This window comes from Phyllostomus discolor, chromosome 6, assembly GCF_004126475.2.
Source record: "Phyllostomus discolor isolate MPI-MPIP mPhyDis1 chromosome 6, mPhyDis1.pri.v3, whole genome shotgun sequence".
In the NCBI taxonomy this organism is placed as follows: Eukaryota; Metazoa; Chordata; class Mammalia; order Chiroptera; family Phyllostomidae; genus Phyllostomus; species Phyllostomus discolor.
The window spans coordinates 22,277,055-22,292,516 of NC_040908.2; the positions used below are offsets into that span (position 1 = coordinate 22,277,055).

At 37.0% G+C, this 15,462-nt stretch overlaps 1 protein-coding gene across 2 annotated transcripts in view; it reads left to right on the forward strand.

Moving 5' to 3' along the window:
• The window catches only part of RMDN2 (regulator of microtubule dynamics 2), a 63,373-nt gene that overhangs the window by 26,151 nt on the left and 21,760 nt on the right, over positions 1-15,462 (forward strand). For both annotated transcript variants that reach the window (XM_028516331.2, XM_036027875.1), the window contains exons 3-5: positions 5,477-5,651; positions 6,955-7,057; positions 12,877-12,937. In XM_028516331.2, the coding sequence (XP_028372132.1) occupies positions 5,477-5,651; positions 6,955-7,057; positions 12,877-12,937 (339 nt within the window). The remainder of the gene's footprint in view (positions 1-5,476; positions 5,652-6,954; positions 7,058-12,876; positions 12,938-15,462) is intronic.

Below are 15,462 nucleotides of genomic sequence, written 5' to 3' on the forward strand. Positions count from 1 at the left end.
CCTTTGTGTTTACTTGATTTCTAAATGTATAAATTAAATTTACATTTTTTTACTTCATATAAGTGAAATAATGTGCTATGTACTCTTTTGTGTCTAGCTTCTCTCAGTTGACATTATTTTGGGATATTCACCCATTTTGTTGTGTATAGTTGTAGCTTGTTCATTCTCATTACTAAGTATTCCTCTATTGTGTAAATATACGACAGTATTTAAATTTTCTATTTCTAATAGTCACTTGATAGTTTCCTGTTGTAGAATATTATGACTGGATAAACATAGGTACACATTTCTTTATTTTTTTAAAGATTTTATTTATTTATTTTTAGACAGAGGGGAAGGGAGGGAGAAAGAGAGACAGAAACATCAGTGTACACATATCCAGCTTTCAGCTGCATTGCCACACACATTTCCAAAGCACGTATACCTACTTACACTCCCATCAGCCATAGATGAGAGCTCTGTTTTCCTCACATCCTCCCCCACCCTTAGGATTTTGTCTTTTTCATTTTAGCTGTTCTGGTAAGCATACAGTTAGAAGTGTATTATTTAAATTATTTTTAAATGTTTAGTTTTTGTCCACTACTTTTTAGTGGTGATTTCTAGTTTAGTTGCATTGTGAACAGAGAACATAGTCTACAGGACAGATCGTTACCTTCTGTGACCTGCTCTCTGACCTTGAGCACATGGCAGCTTCCCTAAATATTCTGTACGTGCTAGAGAAGAAAGTGTTTTCCAGATGCTCCATGTCTAGTTCTGTATGTGTTGGTTAGATCCAAGCTTGTTAATTTTGGTGTTTATATTGTATCCTTATTTTTTTTATATATATTTTATCCATTACTTAGAATTTTATGTTAAAAATCTCCTAACTAGTGGATTTAATTTCTTTTTGTATATCTTTTAATTTGTGCTTTTTATATATTTAAAGCTTGTGTTTTTAGATGCATAGAAGTATTATTTTATGTCTGTCTTTAAATTAATTGCTTTTCCCCCTAAAGAATATTATGTCTGATATTAATGTCATTACTTTCTTTTTATTATAACTTTTTAATTATATATCTGGTGCATAAAATTTAATTAAAAATTCTCTTTAGCTCATGCAGACCCTCATGATTGGTTTATGCATGTATCACTTTTACCCATTTCTTTGCTTAGTTGTAGATAATGTAATAAGTATCCATGAAGCCTCCTCCTAAAATAAAAGATAGGACCTAAACAATAATCCTCATGAAACCATTTGATCCCCTGCCAGCCCTTAATTCTGAATCTATAATGTTCATTCCTGGCATTCTTTTTTTGTATAATTTTATTGCAGGTGTGTATTCCTTAAAAAACATTTAACTTTCATTGTTTTTATAGATGGGGGATCATACTGCATAGGATTTTAGGAGCTTATTTTTCCACTTAATATAAGAGTGTTAAGACTCCTCTGTATTTAGCATGTGCACATCACCGCATTTCTCTCATTTCGACTGTTGTTTGATACTCATCCACTCGCCTGTTGGGCATGCAGGTTATTACCCGGCGTTTGCTCCTGTGAAAGTGCTGTTGTCGCTCTCCGCACACAGCTCTCCTTTGGTACATGCGTAGGGGACATGGGCTACTGGGCTCTGGGTCTGTGGAGGTTCAATATAGAAAGATGATGCTGAAGTGCCTTCCTAATTGGTTTTACCAGTTCACATGCACATTGAGCCCTGTGGATGAACTTCCTCTCCAATATTTGGTGTTTTCGGACTTTTTAAGTTTTGTAAATGAAAAGGTATAAAACGGTGGCTCTTTGTGGTCGTTATTTGCATTTCTCATCACCAGTGAATGTTTGACGTCTTTTCTTGGCTACCTGTATTTACTCACTTGGGAAAGCCTATTTGTTATAGTTTTGAGCATATTTCTATGGAGTTTACAGTGTTTTTTGTTACTGAATTTGGGAGATATTTATGTATTCTTATTATTAATGTTCTCCAGTGAGGTGTGTCACAAAATACCTGTTTCTGGCTTTTAAATTGTTTTTGTATTTTTGAAAGTATCTATTGATTAGCAGCAGTTTTTCATTGTAATATAGTCAATTTGATTACTCATCTATAATTAATAATTCTTTATATTTAATGCTTTTTTACTTAGTTAAGAAATATTTTACCCCAAAGAATGAAAGATAATCACCTATATTCTCTACTTAGAGTTTAAAAACACTTTTAATTCTTTATACCATCTAGAGTTATTTTTAAATATTAAAAGGTAGAGACCCAATTTCACTTTGTTTTTGTAGAGACAGCCACTTTTTCAGCTCAGTCCATACTGACGTGAGATCTGACATACCGTCTCTGTTACGTTCCACATTTCCATGTATGAGGGGAGACCCAAAAATGGGATTTATTTGTAAAAAGTCGTGTATTTATTCTTACATGTTTAAACTTCAGTCACCTTCAAAGTACTCTCCATTTGATTCAATACACCTAGCAAGATGTTTTTTTTCCACAGCTCAAGACAGTTTTTGAACTCATTGATTTTGGTGCCTTTTAGTGCTTCTGCCATTTTTTGTTTCACCTCTCCCACATTGGCAGAATGTTTCCTCTTAAAGACTTTTTTTTCATCTGGGGAAACAGAAAAAGTCACTCAGGAGCAAGATCAGGTGAATAGGGAGGGTGGAGCATCAGGGTCAGGCCGTTTGGGGTTAAAAACTGCTGAACACTCAGCACAGCGTGGGCAGGTGCGCTCATAAAATCACCCATCAGGAGATGGGCAGAAAAAGTCTTCAAAAAATATTCGCTGACCTGAACGCAGCCTCTCACTACACTGCTGGTGCACTGATACAGCACAGTCACCTAGTGGGGGCAGCCGGTACTACAAGGGGCCGCCCTCCAGAAGATAATTCCGGTTTTTGGGGGGGTTCCCCCTCATATGAATCAATTTGTTTCTGGGCTCTGCTCTATTCCATCACTCACCCACTTATTCTTTTTTTTTTTTTTAAATCCTCACAGGAGGACATATTCTCATGGCTCTTTTTTTTAAAGATTTTATTTATTTATTTATTTTAGAGAAGGAAAGGAGGGAGAGAGAAAGAGAGAGAGAAATATCAATGTGCGGTTGCTGGGGGTTATGGCCTGCAACCCAGGCATGTACCCTAGCTGGGAATCGAACCTGCGACACTTTGGTTTGCAGCCCGCGCTCAATCCACCGAGCTATGCCAGCCAGGGCTCTCACCCACTTATTCTTGTACCAGTACACACTGATTTTAATTATTGTAGCTCTGTAATTGGTCCTCATTTCTGGGAGATAAGTCTTCTTCCCCTGTTCTCTTCCTTCACAATTACTCTGACTATTCCAGGCTCTTTACCTTTCCATATCACTTTTAGAGTCATCTCATTACATTTCATGAAGATTCCTATTAGTTTCATGAAATAGGGATTACATTGAATCTGTAGATTAATTTGGAGAGAATTTATGTATTTATAATATTGGGTGTTTCTAACTATGGACATGATATTTTTCTCATGCATAATAGGTCCCTTTATAAGCATCTTTTAATGCATCTTTTATAATGCTCTCCATTGAATTTTTCCATATTTTATATTAAATTTATTCCTAGGTATTTGATATTCTCTGAGATCATTATAAATTAAATATTTAATTATGGTTTTTAGGTTTTTTTGCTCGTAATATAGAAAAATGAAGCTGACTTTTATATGTCAATCTTACATGTAGCCAACTTGCTAAGCTCTCCTGCTGGTGTTACAACTTGCAGATTTTTAAATGTTGTCTATGTAAATAATTATAGCATCTTCAGTAAAAGAGGGTTCTATTACATTTGAAAAAGTGTGTGAAACAGGCAGGGAATTGAACTGCATGGTTATACAGGGAAGAACAGACCAGGTAGAAGGGACAGCCAACACAAAGCTGTTGTATCGGGACTGTGACCGATGTGTTCAAGGACTCTCGAGGAAGCCAGAGCGCCTGGAGCGCTGCGGGCAGGGAGGGGGGCAGTAGATGGGGTAGGGGCACTGGGTTAAATTGTGTAAGGCCTTGTGGACCACTACAAGGACTCGGATTTTCATTCTGATCTGGACACCCCAACATTGGAGGTTTTGAGCATAGGGTGGCATAATTTGAATCAGGTTTTTCAAAGACCATTCTGGCTACTATGTAGAGAATAAACTGTGAGGATCAAGGACTGCAGCAGGGAGATGTGATTACAGTAATCCAGGTGAGAGGATGGTGGCTCAGACCAGGGCAGTAGTGGGCAGAGGTGCTGATAAAGTGGCTATCTTGTGGATCGACTTTGAGGATAGAACCCAGAGGAATTTCTGACAGACTGGATATTGCCTAGGAGAGAAAAAGAAGAGCCAAGGATGATTCTAAGTGTTTTGACTGGGTGACTGGAAGAATGAAGTTTCCATTAATAACGTTGTTGAAGAAGTTGAATATCATTTCATATAGCGTCTTCTTTATAAGGGCTTTGAAATAAATTTATTTTGTATTGGATACAGTTGCACTTCTCTCAAAAACTTGTTTCATTTGCATCGTTGTTAGTATTTTCTGGGGACTGTGACTGTATTGGCTACTGGAAGATTTGTGTCCCTTGTAGTAAGGATATAGATATTTAAAGTATATGTATTTTTTTTATTTACCTCACTCACATTTGGCCTTGTTTTTATCTTTTCTCACTACTTCTAATTAGTTCTCTTATATGTTAAACATCCTTACATACCTCCTTAAAATCTTTTTAGAATAGGACAAGTTTTGAATTTAAAAAAAAAAGGAAAATGTGGAAGATAGTGTGAATTTTTAAAAACTAAGCATTAGAACATCATCTGGAACTATACATATGTGTGTATGCACGATTGTATTTGAGTCCCTGCTGAGCATTCAGGAGTGTTCAGTGCTGTTCTAGGCAGTTGATACATCACTTGAGAAAACTAAGAACCCTGTTGTCAGGGAGCATGCAGTCTAGTGGGGTGATACTGAAAAAAAATAGCATATGCAGTATACTGGTAAGTTATATAGTATAGTAGAAGATGATACTTACGGCAGGAAAGAAATGCCAAGTGTGATAAGGGAGACTGGCCGTGGAGGGGATGGGTGGGTTGCAGGGTGGAGGTTGCAGTATCTGACAGAGTGGTCTGGGTGGGCTGCATGGAGATGACGACGCTGGAGCTGAGACTCCAAGGAGGTGAGGATATGAGGGAAGCGCATTCCATCAGAGGGAAGAGCAAGGGAAGGCCCTGAGGTAGCAGGGTGACTAGCATGTCTAAGGTGCAGCTGGGCCGCCAGTGTGGAGCTGAGCGAGTGAGAAGAGTGGAGGGAACCAGAGAGGCGGTGTGGGCTGGGAGACAAATCGCTCAGGGCCTCGTGGACTGTGGCGAGGACATGAGCTTTTTTTCTGAGTGAGAGGGTTTCAGCCTAAGAGTGGAATGATTTTAAAGGAGCACTCTGGCTACTATCCTATAACTTTCAAGAGAGTTGATGATTATTTCTGTGATTTTAGGTATATTACAGCTAATACCGACACAGAAGAACAGAGTTTCCCAGTCCTCCAAGCCCTGAACACACACACTGAGGAACTAAACTTGGACGTCCTTCTGCAGAGGGCGGATCACTTACGCATGAACGAGTTCAGCAAGATGGAGAGTTTTGAACTACTCTGGGACCACAAAGAAAAGGTAAGAGAGATATGATAATAACATGCATGTATAGTTTTGATTTTTTATTTAATCTATCCTATTCATATTATAACTGTAGGAGTTGTGTCCCTTTACAGGAGCTAAATGACTGATGCAAAGTGTTTCTGTGATATGACTAAAAACTGTATAATGTATTTATGAGAGTTCATTAGGCTCTAAGATGATAAAAATGGGAATTAGAGATATGAGTATTCAGATTTGCTCTACTTTGCTGTGTATAATACACACTGTTTGCCCAACTTTTTGAGGGAAAAATAAGGATGCTTATTATACCTGCATGGGTATTATGATTACATACCATGGGTATAGTAATGGGTGTATAATCCCATGTATAAAGTGCACAAAAACATGGGTGCACATTATGCATGGCAAAATGCAGGGTACTTTGATTTTTATTAATTTGTTATATTTAATAAATATTTTATAAAAGATAAATAATAAGACACATTGCTACTCTTGGGGTAAAAGAAAAGTTACATTTTAAGTTTTCTAACTTATAGTTATTAACATAATGATTATTAATATAAGTATTTTAATCTACCTCTGTTCTTTAGTGTTTAACATTGGGACGAATTGGGGAAGCCCATTCCTACCATTGTCACAATCACCACCACCAACACCATCACCACCATCACTACCAACATCAACACCAATATTATCACCACCACCATCACCACTAACACCAATACCACCACCACCACCACCATCACCACCAACACCGACATCAAAAATAAGAATTTGCAATATCCCAAGGAGCAATAAATCTCTTTCCCATAAACAAATCTAACCTTTGAGGATTTAGCAACTCTAAACACATTGTCTAGAAGTTTTTAAATCTCTAGGATTATATTTAGGTAATTTAGGTAAAAAAAAAAATGACTGCTCTTTTAAGTATTTGTGATCTGTAATAACTTACGGATATTATCTGAAATGCTCATTGAAACTTTGCATTGATAGTAGATAACTTAGAGAATAAATAAGAAGAGGATACTACAATCCAGGGAGAGTGTGTGGATTCTGGCATCTAGCAACTCTGTCTTCTACATAGGTGTGGGGCTAATGTCTGAATAGTATTAATTGGTTTTAAGTTCCAAGTGTAACACTATATTAAGTCATTTTTGTAGCCATGAATATTTTAATTTAAAACGTTACATGCACAGGAATAGATTCAGTCATCTGTAAACACCAGCTTGCCTACCTAATCTGTTCAAGGTGCAGTGGGAAACGTTTTTGGTTTGGTCAAGGTGCTGAGTTAGGCTGATGTACAGTTCTGTCTTTCCAGTTCAGAGATGAAATAGAGTTTATTTGGCGGTTTGCTCGTGCCTATGGAGACATGTATGAAATATCTACAAACACACAAGAAAAGAAACATTATGCTAACATTGGTAAGTATTTTGTAAAGATTGGTTGTCCGCAAGTGGCAATTATTGCCTACAATAAAACACTAATGATTAATGATTAATGATTTTAATTAAAGCTAAATTATCTTAGCTAAAACCAATATGTTTAATCCATTCTAGTATATCCTGGTACTGAAAAATACACATAGTCTAAAGACAGAAAGGTTTTTTAGGACTAAGTATATGTTCTTTAAGAATGTTTGAATATATTAGAGTGAGCAGCTGGAAAACTCAAATTTTAGCTTTTAACGTTTATATAATAAAGCCACAGAAAGATGAAACATGGAGTGCTAATGTTTGAGAAGCAATAATAGGCAGATGACACTTATCTTCAAAAATAGTCTTTTACCACAATTAAAATAACTTTCCCACCCACTTCCTATAAGATAGGACTCCAGGTGCCACAAAAAAAATAACTACTCAGACTTTAATTAGTTTTTTTCAAAATTTATCTTGATAAAACAAGATTAACCTTGAGTTGATAATTGTTTTAGCTGAGTGATACGTGCCTGGTGGTTTATGATACTGTCCTCTGTACTCTTCTGCTTATTTTTGAAATTTTCCTTGATGAAAACAACAAAACACAAACAGCCAGAATGTCAAGCTGTTTGTACAGACATACTTCACCTTGACTCTCACTGGACAGCAAAACTCTTTCTTGCAAGAAGTCCCTTCACTGCCATTTCGGTGAGCTTCAGGGTCATGATCTGACTAAAAACTTCTTTAATTCTTCTTTAATTCCAAGGTCCTCTCTTTCGCAAGCTTTCCTTGTCTAAGATAACATGAGGAAGAAACAGCAGGAAGATGATGATACCTCAGATTTCCTCCCAGTCTCTTTTTCTGTCCTTTTTATTTCCAAGAAGGAAGTATTTCCAAACTTCTGTAATTACATTTCTTACGAGGTAGATTTCCTTGCCAGTTGACCTCTGCACTGTGATTCTCTCTCAGTGGGGGGTGGATGAGAGGAATCCTCTTGTTCTTCACAAATCCATCATCAGTGTGTGGGGCAGTTTTTCCACAGCAAGTCATCTTGCAGGCCACAGACAAAATGGAATTCTAGAGAAGAGATTTTTTAACCTGAAGGTAAATAACAATGTAACCAAAGAGAACAAACTGATTTTTTATATCTACTAAGAAAATCAAAGTATATCAATATAAATTGTTCTAAGATTCATCATATTAAATACATTTAAAAAATTTATCGTATTTTTTCCATTACCATTTAGCCCCCTTCTACTGCCCACACCCTGGCAGCTGCCACCCTGTTATCCATGCCCATGAGTCCTTTATCCTCTTTGCTCGATCCCTCCACCCTCTGACCCCCAGCACCCCACCCCCCGCAGCTGTCATCCTGCTCTCTATGAGTCTGTCTCTATTTTGCTTGTTAGTTCAGTTTGTTCATTAGATTCCACATGAGTGAAATTGTATGATATTTGTTATTCTCTGACTTATTTCACTTAGCATAATGTTCTCTAGGTCCATCCATGCTGTTGCAAAGGGTAAAATTTTTCTTCTTTTTTACAGCCATATAGTATTGCATCGTGTAAATGTCCCATCATTATTTTATCCCTCATCTACTGATGTGCACTTGGGCTGCTTCCATATCTTGTTGATTGTAAAAAGTGCTGCAATGAACATACGGGTGCTTATGTTCTTTTGAATTAGTGTTTTGGGTTTCTTCAGATATGCTCCCAGGAGTGAGATTGCTGAGTCAAAAGGCAGATCCATTTTTAATTTTTCTGAAGTATCTCTATACTGCTCTCCACAGTGGCTGCACCAACCTACATTCCCACTGTATCCTCACCAGCACTTGTTGTTTGTTGATTTATTGACGATAGCCATTCTGACAGGTGTGAGGTGATATCTCATTGTGGTTTTAATTTGCATTTCTCTGATGGTTAATGACATTGAGCATCTTTTGTCTATTGGCCATCTGGATGTCCTCTTTGGAGAAGTGTCTGTTCATGTCCTTTGCCCATTTTTTAATTGGATTGTTTGAGGTTTTTTTGTATTGAGTTTTGTAAGTTCTTTATAAATTTTGGATATTAACTCCTTATCAGATGTGTTGGCAAATATGTCCTCCCATTCCATGGGTTGTCCTTTCATTTTGTTCTTGGTTTTCTTTGCTGTGCAAAAACTTTTTAGTTTGATATAATTTTTGTTTATTTTTTCTTTTGTTTCCCTTGCCTGGGGAGATATAGCAGGTAAAATATTGTTACAAGCAGTATCTGAGATTTTACTGCCTATGTTTCCTTCTAGGATTTTTATGGTTTTGGGCCTAACATTTAAGTCTTTAATCCACTTTGAATTTATTCTTGTGTGTGGTATAAGAAGGTGGTCTAGTTTCATTTTTCTGCACATATCTGTCCAATTTCCCCAGCACCATTTATTGAATAAACTACCTTTAGCCCACTGTATGTGCTTTTTTCCTCTGTCAAATATTAATTGACTGTAAATGTGTGTGTTTATTTCTGGGCTCTCTATTCTGTTCCATTGATTTGTGTGTCTGTTTTTTATGCCAGTGCCATGCTGGTTTGATTACTATGGCTTTATAGTATGGTTTGGTATTAGGAAGTGTGATTCCTCCAACTTCGTCCTTCTTTCTCAGGACTGCTGTTGCTATGTGGGGCCATTTGTGGTTCCATATAAATTTTTGAAATATTTGTCTAGGTCTGTGAAATATGTCATTAGAACCTTGATAGGAATTGTGTTGGATCTATAGATTGCTTTGGGTAGCATGGAAGTTTTAATGATGTCAGTTCTTTCTACCCATGAACACTGTATGTGCTTCCATTTATTTGTATCTTCTCCTATTTCTTTCTTCAGTTTCTTATAATTTTCTGTGTATAGGTCTTTCACATCCTTGGTTAGGTTTATTCCTAGGTATTTTATTCTTCTTGAAGCAATTGTGAATGGGGTTGTTTTCTTACTTTCTGTTACTTCATTGTTGTCATATACTAAATGCAACTGATTTCTGGATATTAATTTTGTGTCCTGCTACTTTGCTGAATTCATTCACTGGATTCTAGTAGTTTTTTGATGGAATCTTTGGGGTTTTCTATGTACAATATCATGTTATCTGTAAATAAGGATAGTTTTACTTTTTCCTTTCCAGTTTAGATCTTTTATTTTTTCTTCTTGTCTGATCACTATGGTTAGGACTTCTAGTACTGTGTTGAGTAAGAGAACTGAAAGCAGACATCCCTGCCTTGTTCCCAGTCTTAAGGGGAATGCTTGTAGTTTTTGCCCTTTGAGTATGATGCTGGCAGTGGGTTTGTCAGATATGGCCTTTATTATGTTTAGGTATGTCCCCTCTATTCCTACTTTGCTGAGAGTTTTTATCATAAATGGGTGCTGGGTTTTTATCCAATACTTTCTCTGCATCATTCACATAATCATGTGGTTTTTATCCTTTATTTTGTTCATGTGGTGAATCACATTTATTGATCTGTGAATGTTGTACTAACCTCACATTTCTGGAATAAATCCTACCCAAAGCATTAGGTCTCCTTCTGTATTTCAAGGTAGAAATAGTATAGCAAAATAGACATGTTCTCTGACTGCAGAGGACCTTACGGCTTTGTGGGGGAGGCAGTATTATTCAAATAATCGTACACATAAAGAAACAAACTGGAAAACGTTGCTAGTAAAGAAGGAGGCCTGTGTGCAGAGAGCGTGTAACAGGAGGATATGGCAGCGCGGGCGGACGTTGGCGCGGGGCAGTCTTCCCTATGGAGGCGATGGTGTCACGTAGGTAAAACTGCTTGGGATCTGTTTCCAAATGGAGTGGGAGTTTAATCGAGTTAATGTATGAGCTGGTAAAAATGGAAGAAGAAATAGGCTGGAGGAAATTTAGAGAAAAGAGTGGAGTATAGATTAGAGTAGGATGTACCCAAAATAAGAAAAAAAGTTTATTGTGTCAAAGAAAAAGCAGTGAAGCCTCAGAGGTGTTCATTTAGATATTGAAGTAAATTTAAAACATTGCTTTTCTTATGCATTTGAGAAATATTTATTTAAAATTACTGAGTCCAGGAGCAATGGTAGAATGAAGGGTCAAGGGAAGGAGAGGAGGGAGGGGAAGAGAGATGTAACTATGATCAAGACAGTGGGACACTAAGGAACTTCCTGTGTAGAACAATACGGAGGCAGCCAACTGTCACTCAGTGGACAGGTCATAAGTGTTTGGTGATGGCAAAGGAAATACATTGGAGCTGAGATCAGCCATTGAGGGACATTGGAACTCGGTATGAGGGACGAAGAGTGCTGAGTGTTCTTTCTCATGATAGCATCTTGAAATTGCTACCCGAGGGAAGATTTGGTTCCTGGAGAATGCAAAATTCCTTCATAAAGCTCAAATTGGGATATACCATTTTGTAGTACATCTTTTTGAAGTGCTGTGATTGATCATAACCTGTATTAGATGTAAAATGTGAGTCTTATATCTAAAGGAACGTTGTTATAATTTCCAGAATTAAACGATCGAGACAAATGCCTCAAATAGGTCACCAAATACAATTCTGTAAGGGAAATGTCTTTCCTCCCAGCCCTCAGCTGCATAAATGAGGTTGTGAAACCAGACTGTATATTACCCAGCTTTTTTTTTCTATTCTCTCCTGCATTGTAGGCTTGTGGTAGTGTACTAAAAGCTGTTTGTGTTCACTTGGCAACATAGCTACAATGTCAATTTGGCTGTATTGTTTGCACATTAAAAAGTATTTATGCTTTACAATTGTTTATTTATGAGTTACAAACTCTCTTAATATATGCCCACAATGCAATATCAGTTATTATTAAAATACTTTACTGTTTAATTTTTTTTCCAGTTTATGGAGCTTTCTGCACAAAGTACTTCTCTTAGTGGCTAGAACTCTAAATTACCACCTTAACAAATTAACAAATAGGAGAATAACTCTTATAAAGATTTATAAACATTATCTCAGCTATTTATTTAGAGGGGCACTTTGTGAGTCCTTGAATATTCTTTCCAAGGCAAAAAAGAGAAAAAAGAAAAAGAAAGTGGAGCTGGGAAAAAGGAGATGGTATAAAATAAAATAGACCATTTTTGGAAAAATTTTTCAGAATGTGGTACAGGTTTATTGCAAGCGTTTGGATTTTTCAAGTCAATAAGCAAACCTCTATTCAAAGTAATTATTACATTATTAAGAGTTATTCTAAACTAATTAAAATGATCTGGGAGACTTATTTACGTACTGAGCCTGTTTTTTACTGTGAATGACACGGTGCAGACTTCTCCGGGCTGCCTTCCCTTGCTCGTTTAGTGGAGTTACTTACTCTGTTCTCTGCTGTGCTTTTTTTTTTTTACCTTGCTTTTATTTTTTTACATGTAATTTGTTTGTTTACAGGCTTGTTTATATGCCTACTGTGAGCCCTTGGAACTCAAGAACTGTGTCTTATTTGACTTTTTGCTCCCAGAAGCACACGTAACATGGCACTTAGAAGGCACTCAACAAATGTTAGTTAAGTCAGTTACAAAACAATTTCTGTTAATGCTTTTAAACAATAACTGAATGACTTTTCTTGCACTTGGTTACATCGCTTAGTCTGGTGGGTCTCAAACTTGAGCATACATCAGAATCACTGGTGACTTGTTAGAACACATTGCTGAGTCCCAGAGTTTGTGATCAAGTAAGTCTCCTATGTGGCCCAAAATTTGCTTTCTAACAAGCTTCCAAGTGATGCTTTTGGTCTTGGGACCACACTTTGGAAACCACTCATCTAAATCAATAATCTACCCATTACCAACTCACATCGAGGAACTAAGTGTCAGTACGTTTATCTTTCAGGAAAGACATTAGGTGAGAAAGCTATAACTAGAGCACCCATGAATGGACATTGTCATCTGTGGTAAGTACATAGAATTTATGCAGTCTTTTAAAATTCTAATGTGCCTCTGTTAATTACAATGAAATTTAAAAATATGATTGACCATTTAACCTTTCACATTCACTGAAAAATATATCTAGTAAATAACACTAATGGTTCTTGTTCTGTTTATTTTCATGTATTTTTTAATATGTATATTTTAAGTATATTTAAGGTAAACTTTCATTGAACATCTCATAAGTAAATCTATCAAGTTCAGTGGCTTTCAATTTGATGAATTCTAATTAAAACTAACTTAATATAGCATTTTATTTGAAAACAAATACTAAAATGATTCTGTGATTCTAATTCAAATGTAGAAAGAATGCTTCACAGAATAAATGCTCATCAGCCATTTCTCATACCTTGATGAGTAAAGGTGTGCAAATTCTGCAGGGCAAAGAAAAGCTGTTTATAATATAAGAAAGCTCACACAAAGGATATTTAATGAATGGGATGGGTGTAGGTGAATGTCCTTGGAGCAAAAAAAAATTTATCCTTGAGTATGTTTTATTTTGAATTCTTCATATGTATAGAATTATAAAGCACAAATAAGAAGAAATATTTTTAATCAATATTCCTTTTACTTGTAGTTGCATTTTTGTAATATTTTTTAGTTTCCTAGGTTTTTTTTTCCTCCCTAGCAATACAAGTACTTTAGGTAGTAGGAAGATATAGTAATAAATTAATTATGAGCCTTCTCTTAGACCTAAGTTTCCAGAAATCCGTTCTTCTTCGAGATTATTTTATTCTTCTGGGGCACTCTGAGGCAAAATCTCTCTCAAAATGTGTCCCTTTCCACAGGTCGACATCTGTCCCACAGGAAATTCATTTTTGCCCCATCAACTCTGGAAATGTACCCAGTTTCCCCACAGCAGACGTGCTTCTTGACCCTGCCACCAAGCAGGGGGGGCTCCACCCACAAACTTTCATCTCAAAACTTCCCTGGGCAGAAGTCATCATTTTTTTATGTCCCCTAAACTCCAAGGGACACATGCAAAACAAGAGGTCTTTTGAAGCTGCCCTCACTTGCCTTAATACGAGATGTAAGCCTACCCGCTGCCCTCTCCCATAAGAAGGTGAGAGGTGGAACCCCGCTGTACCTACCACTTCTCTTCATAGAACTCTCACTCCATGTATCTCGCCCACAGTGAATTCTTTGCCTTCTCTTAGACAGCCTGGAGAGAGGTGAAGGGCTAAGCCTGGGAGTACCTGCGAATCATTTTCTTAGCATGTCACGCATGCATAGTAGACTGCCTTGCTTTAGGAATTGGAGTAGCTAATAGATCAGTATTGTCCTGTGCCCTGGGTTCCTCTGCCAGAACTCTAGCAGAAAGGTAATTTTGCAGTCAACATCCCGGTACATATCTTCATAATAATGTCCCCAATATATAAGTTTCTTGGCTATTATTTCTATAGCTAACTATACCTTTCTTATCCACTTTGTATAATAATATTAACAAGTTAACATGTATGCATTTGGTACTTATGTTCTTCTACTTTTAATAGTAATAGCAATGAATTTTTACTGATCCAGCCACACTCTCTTCATCTCCTTTGATGTTGGAGGTGTTTGGGAGCTAGTTAGCTAGATTTAGATCCAGAAGAACACCCGGTTCTTCTCTTCACTAAGCTGTTCCTCCTCCTCTTTCTTCTCCCCCTTCTGGGTTGCTTTTCCTCTGCTCTCCTCTCCCATTGCCCGTATTGCATCTGCATCCAAGAAGAATCACATTAAAAATGTACATTTGATGTTCATTCTCAATTTGAGGGCACTTACCAGTGTGAGCTTCCAAGTTGTCACAGGGGAAAATGTTGACTCTTCTTTGGGGGCTTCGTAAGTACCATGACATCTGTCTTCTGAGGACAGATGGAGCTGAACCCTCCCTGAGCGGGTTGCCCAGTCTCTAGTGCATTAACCTGGCTGCTTCTCCTTTGTTCGTCAGGGTTTTTTACACTTTTTGTTGTGAACAAATTGTTATTTTTATGACCACGGGATTTAACCCCGAAGTTAAGTCTTATCAACACATACCCATAGTAATGATCCAATTGTGTTCCACATATTTCTTATTCAAGATCAGCTTTTATAATAGTAAAAAATATTAAAATCTAATCAGCTGATTAAAATGTAACAAATTCTAATGTCAGTTTTGTCTAGATTCTTGAAATGTATATAATATATTTACTGAATACAAGAGTTCATATTCATATAAATAGTAGAGGTTTAGGGTGATGAAAAAAAATTAAAACTTGAGAAGCAATGGGTCAAATTTAGGTTTACCAATTCCATTATTAAAATAAAATGTAGTGAAAGGGTCGTATTCTGCTGGAATCTCTGTTAGTCTGTTAAGACATTTTCTTATTCATTCAGCATAAATGACACACTGGCCTACAGACCAAAGCCAGCTACCTTCTGCTGCAAGTGAAGTCTTATTGGAGCACGGCCCCACCCTGCACTTGTGCCCAACCATGAGTGGGACGGTTGCAGCAGTCTGTCTGCCCCCAAAGTC